The 17,690-nt window shown below is 44.4% G+C and overlaps 2 protein-coding genes across 12 annotated transcripts in view; both read right to left on the bottom strand.

Annotated features, from left to right (window-relative positions):
- The window catches only part of ARHGEF9 (Cdc42 guanine nucleotide exchange factor 9), a 282,117-nt gene that overhangs the window by 65,715 nt on the left and 198,712 nt on the right, over positions 1-17,690 (bottom strand). For all 10 annotated transcript variants that reach the window (XM_081846906.1, XM_081846904.1, XM_081846907.1 and 7 more), the window contains one exon: positions 8,678-8,857. In XM_081846906.1, the coding sequence (XP_081703032.1) occupies positions 8,678-8,857 (180 nt within the window). The remainder of the gene's footprint in view (positions 1-8,677; positions 8,858-17,690) is intronic.
- LOC309333604 (uncharacterized protein) overlaps positions 8,760-17,690 on the bottom strand; it is a 54,817-nt gene continuing 45,886 nt past the window's right edge. Inside the window, exon 2 of one of the 2 annotated variants that reach the window (XM_081847340.1) lies at positions 8,760-8,857. The gene's annotated coding sequence lies outside the window, so the exon portion shown is untranslated. The remainder of the gene's footprint in view (positions 8,858-17,690) is intronic. The other variant, XR_014152577.1, reaches the window with a different exon arrangement.

The raw sequence follows: 17,690 nt of genomic DNA, 5'->3' as shown, positions 1-17,690 counted from the left end.
ATAGTCATGCATAACAGGAAGGCCATCTTGATGAAAAGGAGAATTGCATTTAAGAAATTTGCAATTATTATTTTTTTAAATAAGATATTTAGCAGGATTTATCGTATTTTTCGCCCTATAGGAAGCACTTTTTCCCCTCGAAAAATGAAGGGGAAATGCGTGTGCGTCCTATGGGGCGAATGCAGGCTTTCGCTGAAGCCTGGAGAGCGAGAGGGGTCGGTGCACACCGACCCCTCTCACTCTCCAGGCTTCAGGAGAGCCACAGCGCCAGTCCCACAAGGTCGGGGGACAGCGGGGAGGCGGAACGCCGCCATCCCGCTGTCTCCCGATGTGGTTTGGAGGCTGACGGCGGGGAGACGCGTGCTTCTCCCCGCCGCCAGCCCCGCAAGCTCCGGGGACAGCTGGGAGGCGCAGCGCGTCCTCCCGCTGTCCCCGGACCTGGTCTGCAGGCGGGTGGTGGGGAGAAGAGTGCTTCTCCCCGCTGCCTGCCCCGCAAGCTCCGGGGACAGCTCTGAATTTTGTAATATGGTTTTTATTTATTCTTATTTATTAAATTTATCTACTGCCCTTTGTCCGATGATCGCAGGGTGGTTTACAATATAAAAACACAAAAACAAATTGCAGAGTAACAAACAAAAACAATACTGCCTCAGTTCTCCAACCAAAAAACCGTATTTTAATGGGATGTTTACCTAGAAACATATATATCATTGAAAATAACATACCAAAAAGCAAGAATGGTGGGTTATGATGGTTCATTTCTGAAGACTCACAGAATTCATTGGATTCCAGAGTGCACTGGGTGAGTTTCTAGTAGACAGAGCAAGTGACCCTCTTGAAGCCCTTGTCATGCTGTGGAACAGTTAGATGTGTTGGGCTATTGACACGACTGCCCCGAGCACCCTCTCCTGCATTGTGGGGCCTGTTGTGTACTTTGGCTCACCAGTGAACTAGGGGCAATGAAACAGGCCAGACAATGGCTAGAGTGCAAGTGATGAAAGAAGCTGACAGAGTATGAGTGAAACATAACTGTGGAGCAGTCAGAGCGGTGAATAAGGCTCACTTTTCTGCCTCCATTCACATCTTAAAGTAGCCACCGCATGGAACATTTTCATATTGTTCAGGGTCTGTTAACATCTACTTCAGGGAAGCGAGTTTTAGGGCCAGTGTAAATTGTATGCAAGGCACTTTGAGGGTAAAGTCACTCGCTTTCGTAGAAATATCAATGCCACATCCACACTCACTACATTCAGCGGCGTAGCTAACTGCTCTGGTGCCTGGGGCGGGGAGAGGGTGTCCTGCAGCCGGGGGTGGGGCGAGGCGAGCCTCTCCGATGCTTGGAGCCTCTCCACTGCCTCCCCCTTAGCTGTAGGGAGGCTGAGGGAGAGGCAGTAGGCAGACACAAGTCCTATGCTGCCGTTTCAGGCAGTGTGGAACCTGCAGGCATCTAAGCCACTACGTCACACCTAAAAAGTTTCGTGAGCCCGTTGTTGTTGTTGTTGTTTTTAAAAAAACCCCTCATTTTGTCAAACCTCCCTCCTCAGTGATGACACCTGGGGTGGACAGCACTCCCTGCACCCCCCCTTCCTCTGCCACAGACTACATTCCCCAGTGAGGCATCCAGTGCAACATCTGCTTCAACTTATTGGGATCAGCTTCAGTTGATGTCGCCTGACAATGTCGACAAGGTTCTTGGGACAATGCAGCCAGTGGCCAGCAACATCTCTCTTCAACCCTTGCCCCTCTTGGCTTCTTAAAGCTTGCCATGGGATTATGAATGTGTGTATACAGGGTGTGGGCAAAACATCCATGTGGAAGGGAGTGGTCCTGGCTGTCCTGAAAGTTGCAGTTATCAAACCACTCCTGAAAAAGCCCACCGCAGACCCACTGGCTTGTGACACAATGTGACAACTACTGACCAGTTGCAAATACTCTCTTTTTCGGGTAGATGATTGAGAGGGTTGTAGTGCAACAATTGCATGGTCTCTTGGATGAAACCAATTTCATCCAACGGACCAATTTCAGTCTATGTTCAGGCCTGGTTATGGGACTGCATTCACCTTGGCCACCCTGATGGATGGAGAAGGATGTGGTGAATGCAACTCTATTATTCTTACTTGATCTGTCAGCAGCTCCCTGGCAATTGTGCTTTGGGCGCCACAGGGTACCATCTTGTTCCCTAATGCTGATTAACATATGTGAAGCTGTTGAAGTCACCGTTGCAAGATTTGGAACGTGGTGTCATCAGTATGCTGATAATACCTAGCTCTCCTTCACTGTAACATCTGAATCAGGAGAGGTTGTGGAGCCTTGGACCGGTGCCTGGACTCGGTGGTGGGCTGAATGAGTGCCAAGAAACTGACTCTAAATCCTGGCAAGACAGCGGCACTGTTGGTGGGTGGTTCCCAAGTCTGGATAATTGGTCAATTGCCTCCTTTGGATGGAATCGACATCCCTCTGAAAGAGGAAACTTGCAATCTGGGATGCTCCTGGATCCATCTGTTGCTAGAGGCCCATATGACATCAGTAGCTAAGAGTGACTTCCACCAGCTTTGGCTGGTACATACCGTATTTTTTGCTCTATAAGACGCACTTTCCCCCTCCTAAAAAGTAAGGGGAAATGTGTGTGCGTCTTACGCAGCGAATGCAGGCGGGAGGCTCTGTCAGCGCTCCCTTTAAAGAGCCGCATGGAGCGTGTGTGCGGCTCTTGGGGCCTTTTCCCGAGCGCTCTTTAAAGGGAACGCGGCTCTTGGGGGAGCCTTAGCCGTGCACAGCCTCTCCAGGCCGGAGAGGCTGCGCGTGCCTAAAGAAGACGCCAGGACAGCGAGCGGGATGCATCCCGCTGGATGTCTTGGCTTCTGGCTTAGCCACAGGATGAAGTCTCCACAGGGGAGTGGGGAGCCTCCCCTAAAAACTAGGTGCACCCAATCGTCTGGTGCGTCTAATAGAGCGAAAAATACGGTAATTTACATTCATTTCTGGACCACAATAGCCTGATAACTGTGTCCATGCACTGATAGTCTCCAGGCTGGATTATTGCAACAGGCTTTATGTGAGACTGCAAAATAATAATAATAATAATAATAATAATAATAATAATAATAATAATAATAATTTTTTATTTCTACCCCACCCATCTGGCTGGGTTTCCCCAGCCACTCTGGGTGGCTTCCAATAAAACACTAAAATACAATAACCTATTAAACATTAAAAGCTTCCCTAAACAGGGCTGCCTTCAGGTGTCTTCTAAAAGTGCGAACTTAATTCAACCTCTGCTTAAAAACCTCCAGTGAAGTCTACCAACTTCCAAGAGAGTCCATTCCTTTGTCAACAGGTCTTACCATCAGAAAGTTGTTGCTGATTTTTAGTCAGAAACTCCTTTCTTGTAACTTGAAGCCATTGGTTTGGATTCTACCTTCTGGAGCAGGAGAAAACAAGCTTGCTCTGTCTTACATGGGACGGTCTATTAGATATTTGAAGGTGGCTATCCTATCCCCTCTCAGTCTCCTCTTATCCAGGCTAAACATACCCTAATTAATATCATTAACAACAACAAAACCAAATGAAAAACCCTAAACAATACCACAACCCAAGAGTGTGTTCAGCAACTTTTGTAGCTGGGGTCAGTCCATGTCCCACTTTTCTAGGCCAGGTGGGAAAAGGCCAGCAAGGCAGGGAGCAAGTTTTCCAGGACTCACAGCCCAACCTGTTCTCAATCCTGAGTAAACAGGGGACCTGCCAGCAGCAACAATGGGGTAGCAACCAAAGTGATATCCAGGGCTACTCCAAGATCAGAGTCCACAACAAAGAGGCAGGCAAGAGGCAAAAGTGAGAGGAGTCCATGGCCAGGTTTGTGATAGGCAGGACATAGAGCTGGTATATTGATGTTGTCTAAGCAGCTCTTCCAACCCAACACTGGGGGTTTTCAGTGGGAGCTGCTGGAACCAAATGCTTACATCAGCTGACTCCTGTTAACTTCCTCCTTCCCAGAGGTCTTCTTAAGAGGAGGGCCTTATTCCTGAAAAGTTTGCTCTTGCCTGTAGTCCTTGCCTGTAGTCAGGTCCTTCTCCAGATGGGCCAGGTTTCCCTCTGGCATTAAAGGCGACACTTGATCTCAGACTTGGGACCCATTCCATCTCAGCGTCAGAGGCTAACCTCTCTCCTAGGCAAGAGAAGTTTGGGGAAGTGCTTGGTGCCCAGTTGCTTCCTGGTGGGTGCTAGCTCTAATGCAGATCAAAATGATTACTTTAATGACAGCTCTGGATGTAAAGGGGGATTAGAAGCCAATTAGCTGACCAGACATATCAATACTCTAACCTCAGAATGGCCAGAAGGTCATGAGGGATTTCTGGCCAACCAGAACTTACAGCCAGGTTACTGAGGTGTCTCTCGTGAAGAAAGGTGGTGGCATCTTCCAGGAAATATTTAGACTTAATCCAATTACCAGTGGAAAATGCCTTAGGGCCAAATAAGAGCACATGGTTGCATTCAAAATGGCAAAGGTTCAAAGGACTAATCAGGCTGCAACCACTGTGAGAGAGGATTTGGCTTAGACCAATGCAGCTTTCTGTGAGACCTTTGCAATGGTACCACATTCACTGCTCTGAGCAAACACAAAACAGACACATCATTTACAGGACATGTGCAAAGTTCCAGCTGACTTGAGCTTCTTGGTAATGTATGTATAAACATATATGTGATGCTTTAAAATAAGCTAGAATAAATAAAAAGTTGCTATTCTGAAATGCCCACTGTCTTCCCATTTTCACAAGAGGAACTGATATTATGTGTAATCTGTTTTACCTTTTTAAAATTCTGAATATTAAATTGTTACTACTTGCCCTGCTGGTGAAGGATGGATAAGAAATTTGATTTGATTTAATTCAATAATAAAATTATTTTAAAAGTCCTTGCACTAGTGGAAATGCTTATTTGGATGCTGATGTCCATATAAATAAGCAGGCGCTTCCCCACTGAGGTCGCACGCTGTAGACAGATTGCTACAGTAGTTCTTGGAAAGTCTTCACCGTGACAAATCTGGGAAGAAACTGCCAATTTTTTAAGATGCAAACCTAAAGCATCTGAAAAACAGTCCCTGCAGGGTTGGGGGAGAAGTATTTCTGAAACAAGGTGAGGTGCTTGATTTGCTCTCCTTGCTGTTGTACTTTGAAGGACATTTGTCCAGAACAAACTGTTCTACTGTAAAGAGGATGCTTAGTCCTCACATTTAGCCTTAGGTTTTGTTTTGAGTCTGGTTCCCACATTAACACCATCCATTTGAAACAGCATCCAGTTGCCAAGAGACTTCTGTTCTGCTCAAAAGAGCTGCAATTGTCAGAGTGATTTAACAATCAATCCCTCTTCACAGGGAACCCTGGGAATTGTAGCTCTGTGAGGGGAATCATAGAACTGAGTTAGAAGGAATCCCAAGGGTCATCTAGTCCAACCCACTGCAAGAAACTCAGCGAAGGAGAGTCCACTACCTCCCAAGAAAGAAGGTTCCACTGTCAAACAGCTCTTACTGACATTTAGTCGGAATTTCCTTTCTAGTAACTTGAAGACATTGGTTTGAAGTCCTACCCTCCAGAGCAGAAGAAAACAAGTTTACTCTGTCTTCCATGTGACAGCCCTTTAGATATCTGGAGATGGCGATCATATCTCCTCTCACTCTCTTCTTCACCAGGCTAAACATATCCAGTTCTCTCAGTCATTCCTCATAGGGCTTTGTTTGCAGACCTCTGCACACATTCTAGCTTGTCAATATCCATCTTAAATTGTGGTACCCAGAATTGGACACAATACTCCAGGTATGGTCTAACCAAGGCAGAATAGAGCGGTACTATTACTTCCCTTGATTTGGTGCTATACTTCTGTTTATGCAAGCTAGAATAGAAGTAGCATGGAATAGAAGAAGCGTGGAATAGATACAAGCCTTTGCTATACACACACCAGTTATCATAAAGGCATTTTTCTTGCAAATGGTAATTATTACTGTTATCATAACTGGTTGACATTATGAACAGTGAACATAAATTAGGGATTAAGACAAGCTAGGGTGGTTGGTATAACCTCAGGTGGAAGAGACAGAAAAAGCAATGCACCATCAGAAAAGTATTGCATGTGCTGCTTATAAAATTGCCTCCTCTTTCCACCCACCAGCACAGAGCTAGTCAAATTACCTGGAAAGTTAAGCAGATAACACCCAACTCAGATGATTTTGTAAGGAAAAAGGAATCGCCATATCTCTTAGGCTTCAAAAGAGATTAAAGCTATTGCCCTACCTATCACAGAGACGCTGTGCTGAGGAGAAGGATGGATGGAACTAAAAAGGACAGGGGTTAATATCTGGGTCTCAGCCCCCCCCCCCAACTGTCTGAGAAGTCCCTAGAAAAATGGTAAGGAATTATGACAGCGAGGAAGTTATCCTGCTGCACTTTTGCTCTCTTGGGACTAATAACAATAACACCATCATCAAAGTTCTCCTGTTGTTCCCAACTATGAAAGGTTTGCTGCATTCGAGACAAATTGCAGGGTTGCTTTGGGAGCCATGAGAATACACCACAAATCCTATCAACAAGGAAGGGAAGAATGACAGAAACACAGCTGAGCTGACATTTTTTGGAGAGAAAATATCTGCTATTTTTTTCTTTTCTCTCTCTGTCCACCGCTCCATAAAAGGAAAAAAAAATCTTGCAGAATTTTCTCCACCACTTTATATGATTGCCACCATTCCCCCACCGAACAATACCTTGTTATGATGCTACATCACAAAAGATTGTGGTGGAAGCAAAATAGTGGCCAGGCTGTTAAATCAGATGTTGATGCTGCTGCCACTTGAAACAGATGCAGTGGTGGTAGGGACAATGAAATGACTTGGGGTAAAAGAATGATGCTGTGTTACTGTCTCTGTTAATGGTCAGCCCCAGTGGCGTAGCGTGGGTTGTCAGCACCCGGGGCAAGGCAAGTAATTTGCGCCCCCTAACCCGTGGATTTGCGCCCCCTAACCCGTGGATTTGCCCTAACCCCAGATGTTGCGCCCGGTGCGGCCGGCCCCCCCTGCACCCTCCACGCTACACCACTGGTCAGCCCCAGCCATGACAAACAGAAGGGAAAATTTCTCCGTCTCTGGAGAAATGCCATTAAATCTACCCCACCTGACATTTTTCTGTTCTCAAATAGGATGGAAAATTTCAATAGGCTGGTTACTTATTTGCTATATTTATGAGACTCTTTTGTGAAATATAGTTCCCTAGCATTGTACAGAAAAAAAGAATGAAACATAACAAGAAATATGCAATACACATAAAAGAGACGTCCAGCCTACAAAACCAAACACAAACGCAGCAGAATAAAACAGCCAAGAAAGACATATGTTAAAAACTTCTGGAATTCTTAGCCAGGCCCTTTGCAGCCCTGGCAGAAAGGTCTTTTCATGTGTTCCAACATTCCCTGATGTCACTTGGATTGTGTCTACGGCAGACCTGGGGACTCTCTCAAGGCCAAACTCTCCTCCTCAGACCACATACCTCACCAATCCTATTATGAATCTTCCCTGAGTATTTCTGCCTGACTGGAACATATCACTGAACTATGATAATGCTCATTGCTTGCTATGATGGAGATATGGCTGTGCAGGAAGTAGCCTACTTTAGAAAGGTAAAATTGGCACCAGCTGCTCTGCCCACTTTTGCTTCTGGCCCCACCCATCACTGGCATGTGGTCCATTGAAGGTTTCCTGGATGGAAATGTATCTCTTGTGCTGTAAAGAGGTTTTCAACCCTGGTCTAGAGAGGGAGGTCTACTCAGGATTCATGACTGGGGTCTCGAATTCCCTCCTGGGGGAAAGTTTCTTTAGTTCCCCTTCCTTATGGTGTTTTGACAGATGTTCTTTTTTGGAAAGGCCTTTGCTCTACAATTAGGGTGGCCATGAAATTCATTGTAACAAAGAGGGGGAAAGTGGGCACATATCTGCATAAAATTTGTATGTGTGCAAATATTTGCAGAAGTATATATGCAGAAACACACATTGTATGTGCAGCTGCTGGGGGAGCATGTGGAGATGAAAGTGAGGAGTTGGCCATTAGCCTAAACATACTACTGGCACAAAGCGTGGCAGGTGTGAACATGATGGTGGCGATACATGGTTGTTCATTAGGGTGGGCAAAAAGGGAAAGAGATCTGCATATCAAGTTGCATGTGCTAACTTATATGTGTTAACTTTTGATGGGTAATTCAAAGTGCCAGCTTTAAAGTCCCAAGTGGCTTGGGCCTAGAATACCTGAAAGATCATCTGCTCCCATATAAACTGACCCTAATGCCATCTACCAAGCCCCTTCTCTGCAGTGCCCATGCCAAATCAGGTGCAAGAGTGGCTATCAGAGAGTGGATCTTTGCAGTGGTGACACGCTGACTGTGGCTTGCCCTCCTCAGAAATGCTTGTCTGGTGCCCATGGTGTACTCATTTTGGTGCAAAGTGAAGACCTCCTTGCCACCCACCCCCTGAATAGCCAACCGGATGCTTCTTGAAAGTCTGCAGAGAAAGGTAATGGTGGCAAAAGTCTTCCCCTGCTGTGTGATTTCCTAAAGCAATGGTCATCACAATATCCACGAGCAAGATACAAATGTTCAGGAATAGAGGAAGAAGGGAGAAAGGGAGAAAAAAGAGGATCTGACTCACCCTTACAAAGCTGGCAGGAAACCATCCTTCTTCATCATCGATCTGTCCCCACCACCAGTCCTTGTTGGAGGCATCCAGGACCTTGATAACGTCTCCTGCTTTAAACGCCAACTCCCGGTTGGCCATGGTGACGTGATCCCATACTGCCTCAGCGCTTACAATAGAACCGCCACTGATCAGCTTGAAAAACAAGATAAGAGACAATCAGCAAATACGTCTTCCCTGGGAAAAGGTTTGTACCCTTTCCTCCACCCTCTTAACACATGAAACATCAGCAGGCATTTCCTAACCATATCATTACAGCAGGTTGGTTTGTCCAATACTTCTTCCTTTTAAAAACAACAACCTTGCTGTGAGGAATTTCAGCTGTACCCCAGAGCAATGCTTTTACTTTTTTCCAATAAACTTTTAGAGCATTTTCTAGTTAATGGAAAACCTACATTACACACACACACACACACACACACACAGAGAGAGAGAGAGAGAGAGAGAGAGAGAGAGAGAGAGAGAAGTAAACAGTATAACATTTCAAACACATAATTTATATTTAAGAACTTTATATTTTTATGAAACTCTTTCACATGTGACTCGCACACTACAAAACCCCCTGCACACCATGTATTAGGGCACACATCCAGTTGACACAACACACCAGGCCAGTTTGTTGGGCCCTTCCTGGCACCTTGGGGGACTAAATCTCACCAAGATCACTCTGTGTCTGAGCTGCAGCACTCCAGAGGCTGCAGATGAAGGCACACACAGCTCCATGCACAAATAAAATCTCTGCAGAACTAGCCAGTATGGTGTAGTGGTTATAGTGTTGGACCAGGACCTGGGAGACTAGGGTTCAAATCCCCACTTGGCCATAAATTTCACTGGGTGATCTTGAGCCAGTCACTGCCTCTCAGCCTAACCTACTTCACAAGGTTGTTGTGGGATTTATATGAGGAGTAACAGAACCATGTACACCACCTTGAGCTCCTTGGAGAAAGGAGAATGGCGGAGTATAAATGCAATAAATAAATTAAGCATCATGGTTATAACCAAGCTTTGTATTGCCTGGGCAGATTTCCTATGCAAATTGTCTGTTGGAGTTGTTTCAGGAGAAAACACTTTGCTAAGCGTTTTCCACCTGAGGCGATATAACTGAGATGCAGGTTTTCTGTCTCAGTGAGAAAGAACTAGACTTTAGTGTGCACCCCAGAAAACACCCAGTCCTCCCAGACATGCAGGAAGAGATGGACAATAGTAGGTTATGAAAGTTTCTCCAGCATTAGTAATCTTCTCATTGAGGCAACCTTGATAAGTATCATATCCCCTGCCTCAGAGTCCCAGGGTTGGCCTGAGGAGAATGCAGATTCAGATGACTCATGAGTTGCCCCCCTCAACACTCCCTTCTACACCATCCTAGCCTAAGTATGTGTCTCTCCTATCATCCTCGGAACCTCCGCTTCACCTGCCCCAAACCCATGCAGATGCATACAGCTGCAGAATTCCTATGAGCTCTTTTGGAACACAAGAAAAGCCCCGTAGTTGGATCAGGCAAAGGCCTATCTAGCCACCCCTATCTTCTCACAGCGACCAACTAGATGCCTGGGGAAGCCTACAAACAGGACCTGAGCACAAAAGCAGAACTCTTCTTGCTTAGGATTTCCCACAACTAGCCTTCAGCATCAACATCTGGTCCTAGACATAGATATGACCACCATGGCAAGTACACTTTGATAGCCTTATTTCCCACAAAGCCTGTCTTGGGAGGGGAGGGTGAAGCCACTGGAGAGGGAAAGCCCTGCCAACCTTCTTAGGTTTTCGGAGCGCTCTGGTCTCTGGTTGAGAGAATGTTTTTCATAATTTAGCTGCTAGAGTCCACTGGGAGCTGCTGAGGGCTTAGGACTGGAAAAGACTCCAGTAATCACTACAATTTGCCCTGCAGACCCCAAAGCCCAGCAGAACAGGATAATAACATCCAAGGGTTCTCCAAAGAAGGCCACATTCCAGGTTTTAGTCTAAGCTCCAGCTCCAGCTGTCCAACTCTAGGTATACCACTGATTCAAAGCCTGGATTGGCTTCGATTGGCTCTGAAGAAGCTATTAATGAGAATCCCTTCAAATATCCAGCTGCCAATATGGCCCAGTCTCACACTGTCTCAGAATCTGTGGTGTGGTGGTGCTTGTTTGAGGCACACCATGTGAAAACTCTATGTGGTCAGAATATAAGTCTTTCACAAGGCACGTGACTTAAGAATGGGGCTGCATGCATTTAAAAGCAGTAAACACGCATGCACGCATGCACACACACACACACACGGCATATCTGAATCAGAGAGCCCACAAAATAATGCTCTAATTACAAGAGAAGGAAGTGTCCATTCACAGTTATGTGATAATTCTCTGGCCATGCACCATAACAGGAAGAGAGGAGGGTCAGTAGACAGACACAACAGCTCTGTTCAGAGCCCCTATTTGCAAAACATGTCAGTGAAATACAGCAGCTCAAAACACAAAGCCTTATCCTTGGTAGCAATTGATAGACATCAATGTTTGACTCCAAGTCTTGGCAATATTGCTTTTAGGGCTATCAAACACTGTCAAGATTCTAATACTCTTGCAGGTCATCTACTAAATGTTATCACTGCATGTCATCTACCACACTAAATACCAATACACACTAAATGTCAACTGAAGCTGGGAGGGAAATGTTTGCAAATATTCAACATTTGACATTTTCTAGTTTTTACTAGTTCGCAGTTTAAATGCAAAATTCTAAACTTGTAACTCCATTAAAAATGCATTTCCCTCCCAAAATTCAAAACTTGTAACCAAAAAAGAAAAAAGAAAAAGAAAGGAAATATATGAGATTCGTCTGATATGACTTGCTTTTGAGAAACCCATATTGGGTCTTAGTCATCACAGTCAAATCACTACCTCTACTGTAGTAGCAAACTAATGTATTGAGTGACAATGCCTATGTACCCAAAATAGGGTGACATGTAAACAAGAAGGGGGTATCAGTATGCTTGAAGGAACCCCAAGAATATCAGAAGTATAATTCCTTTTTTAAAATCTAATGAGACAAAAAGGGGGTCCCAGGCAGTAGTGGCTAGTGGGATGTATGCCTACCTCCCCACCTCCCCCACCCCATCCTGGGAAGTAGAACCACTATGTGGTGTTGAGAAGCTAGGAGAGCAATGCAGACCCACATGTGCTGCTCTGCTGGCCACTCCCACTCCAAGAGTATGGTCTGAAGACACATGAGACCATCACATTGCTGAGTTCAAGCAGAACTTGCTCTGGTCAGCGTCTGGGTGGGAGACTGCCTGAATACCACATGTACCCTGCCTTGGACTCTGCAATGGAAGAAAGAACCTAAATGTAAGCAAATAAAGCCCAAACAATCCAATGAGGGCTGGGCCAATCCTAAATGTCCATAGAGTGGGGGGATGGAATAGGGTATCCTGGAGGATGGCATTGCTAGCTGGCTGGCACTCTAAACAAGTTCATTCCCCCATCCCACTCTGCACAGGGTAAGGATACACTGCAAAAATTTTGTACTGTCAAACACTAGATACTGCTGTGCCTCAGTTATCAAGTGTGCTGGATAGTAATATTATGGCACAACAATTGTAGACTTCATCAAACATGGCTAAATAAATAACATCTAGGACACAATGATAAATAACACAGTGTGTCAAAAACACATTCTGCAATCACATATTTAGAGAATGTTAATTTTCAAACTTGGCATATGAGACTTTCAGGGAAAATTTATCACAGAAAACTCAGTTCAGCTCTAGAAGTTTTCCATTCTGTACCACAGCTGTCATTCTTGACTGCAACACTCTGACCCTGTTAAATGCCGCAGAATGCCTTAAAAGGTTTCCAGAATAACTATCATTTTCTGTTACACTTTAAAAGGCTTAAGGGCAACATCCAGAAATTGGATCTGCTTTTCAAGCTATGCCAGCAATGAAGAAGACAGAATCATGACCTCAATCAGAAACAAGCAAGAGCTGAGGATGAAAGGAAGGAACCTAACTTAATATGTTGGCTAAAGTTTACTTTTCAATCCCCTTTTTCCACATATTCAGTCTGTGTGTGAGTGGAACGTAAGAGACTTTCTTGCAACTGTGGGAGGAAAATATGAATCCCTGTGACCAGTGCTTTTTTTCTGGGGGGACGCAAAGGTGCACATACCCCTAAACATTTTGTGAATCTAAGTTTGGCCTCACTGAGGGGCAGTATTTCAATATGAGTAGGAAAATGAGAGTACCCCTTAACATTTTTTTTATAAAAAAGAAGCACTGCCTGTGACCCACATGTGTGGGGTAAATAACAAAAGAATCAGCTGGGTACCTGTATTCAAAACATGGGACAAACTCCCTCTCCAGCAGGAGAGAGTTCCCAGTAGCAGAGTTTAAACTCCTCATTTTCTACCCCTCTTGCAATTAACAGACCACACACTGTTCAGTAAGTTTTAAATGACTTACTTACAAAAGTTCCAAAGGTCAGATTCATGCACTTATCTAAGCAGCAGCAAGGAAAACACAGGTATAATACTTCTTGGGTAGAAAATACAGATACTGTAGTTCCAAACATGTGCTCTAAGCTTAGAAGTTTGCTCAGTCACATCTTCCTTGAAGAAGAAGAAGAAGAGTTTGGATTTGATATCCCGCCTTTCACTCCCCTTCAGGAGTCTCAAAGCGGCTAACATTCTCCTTTCTCTTCCTCCCCCACAACAAACATTCTGTGAGGTGAGTGGGGCTGAGAGACTTCAAAGAAGTGTGACTGGCCCAAGGTCACCCAGCAACTGCATGTGGAGGAGCGGAGACGCAAACCCGGTTCCCCAGATTACGATACTACCGCTCTTAACCACTACACCGCACTTGGTCAGTTATATGGTGTGGAGAAAGTGAAAGGAAGAGAAGCAGCTTCAATTCCTCCCTTACTGAGGGAGCATGACCACCTGAGTTTAGAAACAAGACCTTTCTGGTCTTAACCCCTTCATGCACTAACTAGAACTTATACATAGTAAAGTTTGACTGAAATTTCCCACAATAATTACTATATTGTTTCTCAGCACAGTGGGGAATTACTATATTACATATTTCATCCCGGTGGGAAGGACCATAGTCAGATAATTGGTGTGCCTGGTCTGTCTGCTGCCCAAGTGATAACTATGGATGGACAGTTTCAATGCCCCTTATGTACTTCTTTCATGTGTATCTTTAAGTTAGCCATTCAAACAGAGTACTATTTCAAATAGAGGGTTATCTTCTGTAATGTAGGGCACTTGGCTACCCTAGGGTTCACACCCCTCCATCTAGTGTCCAGAGAGTCAGTGTGAGAACCTGCTCAACATCTGAATTAGGAACTACTTGGAGGACTCCATCCCTTCCATAGCTGTGGATACCCATTAATGTTATATAATTCATTTCCTTGTGAAGCTGACCCTCGTTCTCAAAATAGCTCCCCTGCCCCCATTGTTAATTGTGCAATTTGGAATTTCACCAAAACATCTTCAGTGGGCTATTACACCTTGCTTCCACTCCTGCTCATTTTTGTTGCAACTGTGAGAATCAATTGGTGGTTTGCCATAAAAAAGAAGATATTTAGTGGAAGGAGAAAACTGAATCTTTATAATCTGCTGCCTTGGATTTGGGAAAACCACAGCCAGAGTCTGTGATAAAAAATAAAATAAAATCTGATGTCCTAATGATTCTGATAACTGCTTCAGCTCCTGCCCCTTATCAGTTGATCCCATCTCTCCAGACTGTAGAATAAGCTGCTTGGCTGTTCCTCTTTAATGGATTGTGATTTTGGCTCATTAGAAGCCTGGGTCTGAGAAGGACAGAACTGTTAAAAGGATGGCACAGCAGTCAAGGACCTATTTGCATTCAGAAGGTCCCAAGTTCAATGCCCAGAATCTCCATTTAAAAATATATCATACAGCAGAGAGAATGGTTGTCAAGGAAAGGGTAGCCAAGTTGTTGGCTAGATGGATCAGTGGTGTGACTGTGACTAGGAAGGGATGAGTTGCATCCATTTCAGTTTCCTTGAGTTTCAAGTTTTCCCCACATTCAGTTCATCCCATCTTCACATCAGTTTGAGATTATTTTTAAAATGAACGTGAAAATTTGCACACATTTCCCACTCACATTTCTTCTAATATGCCCATATTGTAAGCAATTTTGCCTAATGCATGCCCTTTTTTGCAAACAGTTTTCCTAAACATAAAACCTGTTTGTACATTATTTTCACTAATGTATCCACTTTGGGGGCACACATTCCCCTCACATAAACCTTATTCTACAATGCTTGTTATTTTGCTGTTCATGAGGGGAGAAAAGGTACTGGCCCTGACCCAAACATACACATACACACCTGGAAATCTTATTCAACCTCCCATTGCCTGATATTTTGGCCATCATTGGTCACAAACCTTTAAGGCTATCTACTCAACCTGGGAGGGTAGAAATCTGGGTCTTTAAGAAAGAAACAGCTAAGATTCTACGGAAGCTGAATTCTGGGTCTCGTCTAATGTTCTACACTTTTTGGAATTACTGCAGAATTACAGTATAATACTCAGCTCTGGTTAGGGATTGCTCATACAAATGTCTCTAATAAGGCCGTTCCACCATGATCACCACACACCAGTAAGCTGAACTGGAATTATCAAAAACAACCCAAAACATTGTGATTTCATGAGACTAAATTAACAGCTCCCCACAAACAATCAAACTGGCACCTCCAAAGTACAGGGGTGTTCTGACACACAAGCAAGAGGGGAGCTTGTCTCAAGGTAATTTCCACCAACTCTCCTTAGGTAAGCACTGCACAGAGAAGGTCACCTGAAAGGTGCTGCTGCCTTGTGGAGAAATCTTTTATGCTACAAAGAGTGCACAAAAGGTCACACACCTTTCCAAGGAAGTGATATGAGTTAAATAACCTCAGCTGCACCTTCCCTCCACTGTCATGTGAACTGGAAGGGTGATTAAAGGTTAGAGATGTTGGCAAAACTCACTGGGCTGAAACCTAGAAATGGGCTTTGGCGGTCTCAGTATTGCTCACCGCACAGAGGCATTACAATCTGAGTCAGAGAAGAATTCCCAGCTTGCCCTATCAAGTGTGTTGGGTGTTATTTGTGGCATTTAATTTTTTTGGGGTGGGGGGAGTTGAACAAAAGAAAGACCCTTGGCACAAGAAGGTTTTCAGTGGTGGTGTGCTATTTCCTCCCTAACAGTTATTCTCGAGACCACAGTCTTATATTCCTATAAAAATCTTACTGACCTCTTCACTGATTTCAGGAGTTCAATCTGCTTGATGAGTGATATTCTGAGCTCCAACATCAAAATGGGTGGATCCATCCATCCCTACCGCTGACTAAATATGAAGTAGACTAGGCAAGCATAAGTCTTACTGTGGCTGGCTCACTGGAGGTGGAAGGGCCCACAAAAATGAAACACAATTTTATGCACATAGAAATCTAATTAACGTATCCTTATTTTACAACACATACTAGGAAGGGAATGCCATGCCAGCTGAGCTCTATGGTTACAACTGCCCCTCCTTGTAACTTGTAATCATTCCCTCAGTAATAAAGACCTTTCATTTGAATCCTTTGCTGGAACTGGCTGGCTGTGAAGAAATCTTTGTTCTGAAATAAGTCTCTGGTCTCCTGCCAAGTCACTTTGCTGAAGCCCATCTCCCTGCTACGATTCTTTCCCTCTCTTCTTGCTTTGCACTTACTGCTTTTGAACTGTGTAGAAAGTCTCCAGCCGCAAAAGACAAAACGTAACTGAAGTTCCATTACTTATTTACAAGCTCTTTTTGCCTTGTTCTATTACAGGCCTCTCAAATAGAATTCCACAAGTGTCCATTACATTGGGGGGGGGGGCCTTATCAGATTGCAACAAGAACTACACAGCATCTATTTATTACATCAATATACTACCTTCTTATGACACAGCTCAAGGTGCCAAAGATGGAGTTCCTAGGCAGCCAATTGGTGCTTCCCATCCAGGCACTGAGCAGATCAAGAATTGCTTAGGCAGGTGCCTTCAAGTTGTGCTCAAGTCAAACTCAAGTGTGGTCATGTGTCTGCACATGTGTTGCAACCTCGCAACCTGGACTCTGTACAATTAACTTAAATCTCCCAACACACCAGAACACAGAAGAAGCTGGTCCCTCTCATTTGTTGCGTAATCCTATTGTTACACTGGCCAACAGGACTACAGGTGTGTCATGCAACTGGTGAGGACTGGATGTTGGCTAGCAGGACCCAGAAGAAAAGTGAATAGCTCAGTGAGAAGCCTAACGTGCTCGCTCGCTCTCTCTCTCTCTCTCTCTCTCTCTCTCTCTCTCTCACACACACACACACACACACACACACACCTCTTTTAGAGACATGCATTTGTATGACAGTTTGTAAAGTTCTTGCACGCTATCAAAATGCCCAGCATCACAATACAGTATTGCTAATTACAGCTTATCTGAAGGACTGCCTGCCCCTATATAGACCTATAATATCACTGGAATTATCTGGGGAAATTCTGCTTGTGGCAAACCCTACAGGGTATCATGGGGCAGTGACCTGAAAACAGGCAATTCCCACTATTGCCCCTGTATTATGCAATTCCCTTCTTTCTACATGTATATGAAGCAGCAACCACCACCTGCTTCAGATTTCTTGTGCGAAGACTCATCTTTCTGCCCCAGCTTGTCTGACCCATCAGATGAGACCCTGCTTTTCTTTTTTCAAAAATTCCCCGAATTCCTGTTATTATATGATTTTATGTTATTGCTTCACTGGCTTCATGTTGGATTTTTGCTTTAATGATATCATTTATTGTTTTACTTTGCGCACCACTTTATTTTTTAATGAGCCATTTATAAATGCTTTTAAATAAAGGTATAAATCATAATGGGAAGGCTCTTAGCCTTATTTTCTTTGCCCGCTGGGGAGAAAGAAGAAGGTCAAGGGAGGGACTGTCTTTCCCTGCTCACCCCCAGTCAAC

This window comes from Podarcis erhardii, assembly GCF_964252035.2.
Source record: "Podarcis erhardii genome assembly, chromosome: Z".
NCBI lineage: Eukaryota > Metazoa > Chordata > Lepidosauria > Squamata > Lacertidae > Podarcis > Podarcis erhardii.
This window is presented reverse-complemented; position numbering and strand designations above follow the sequence as displayed.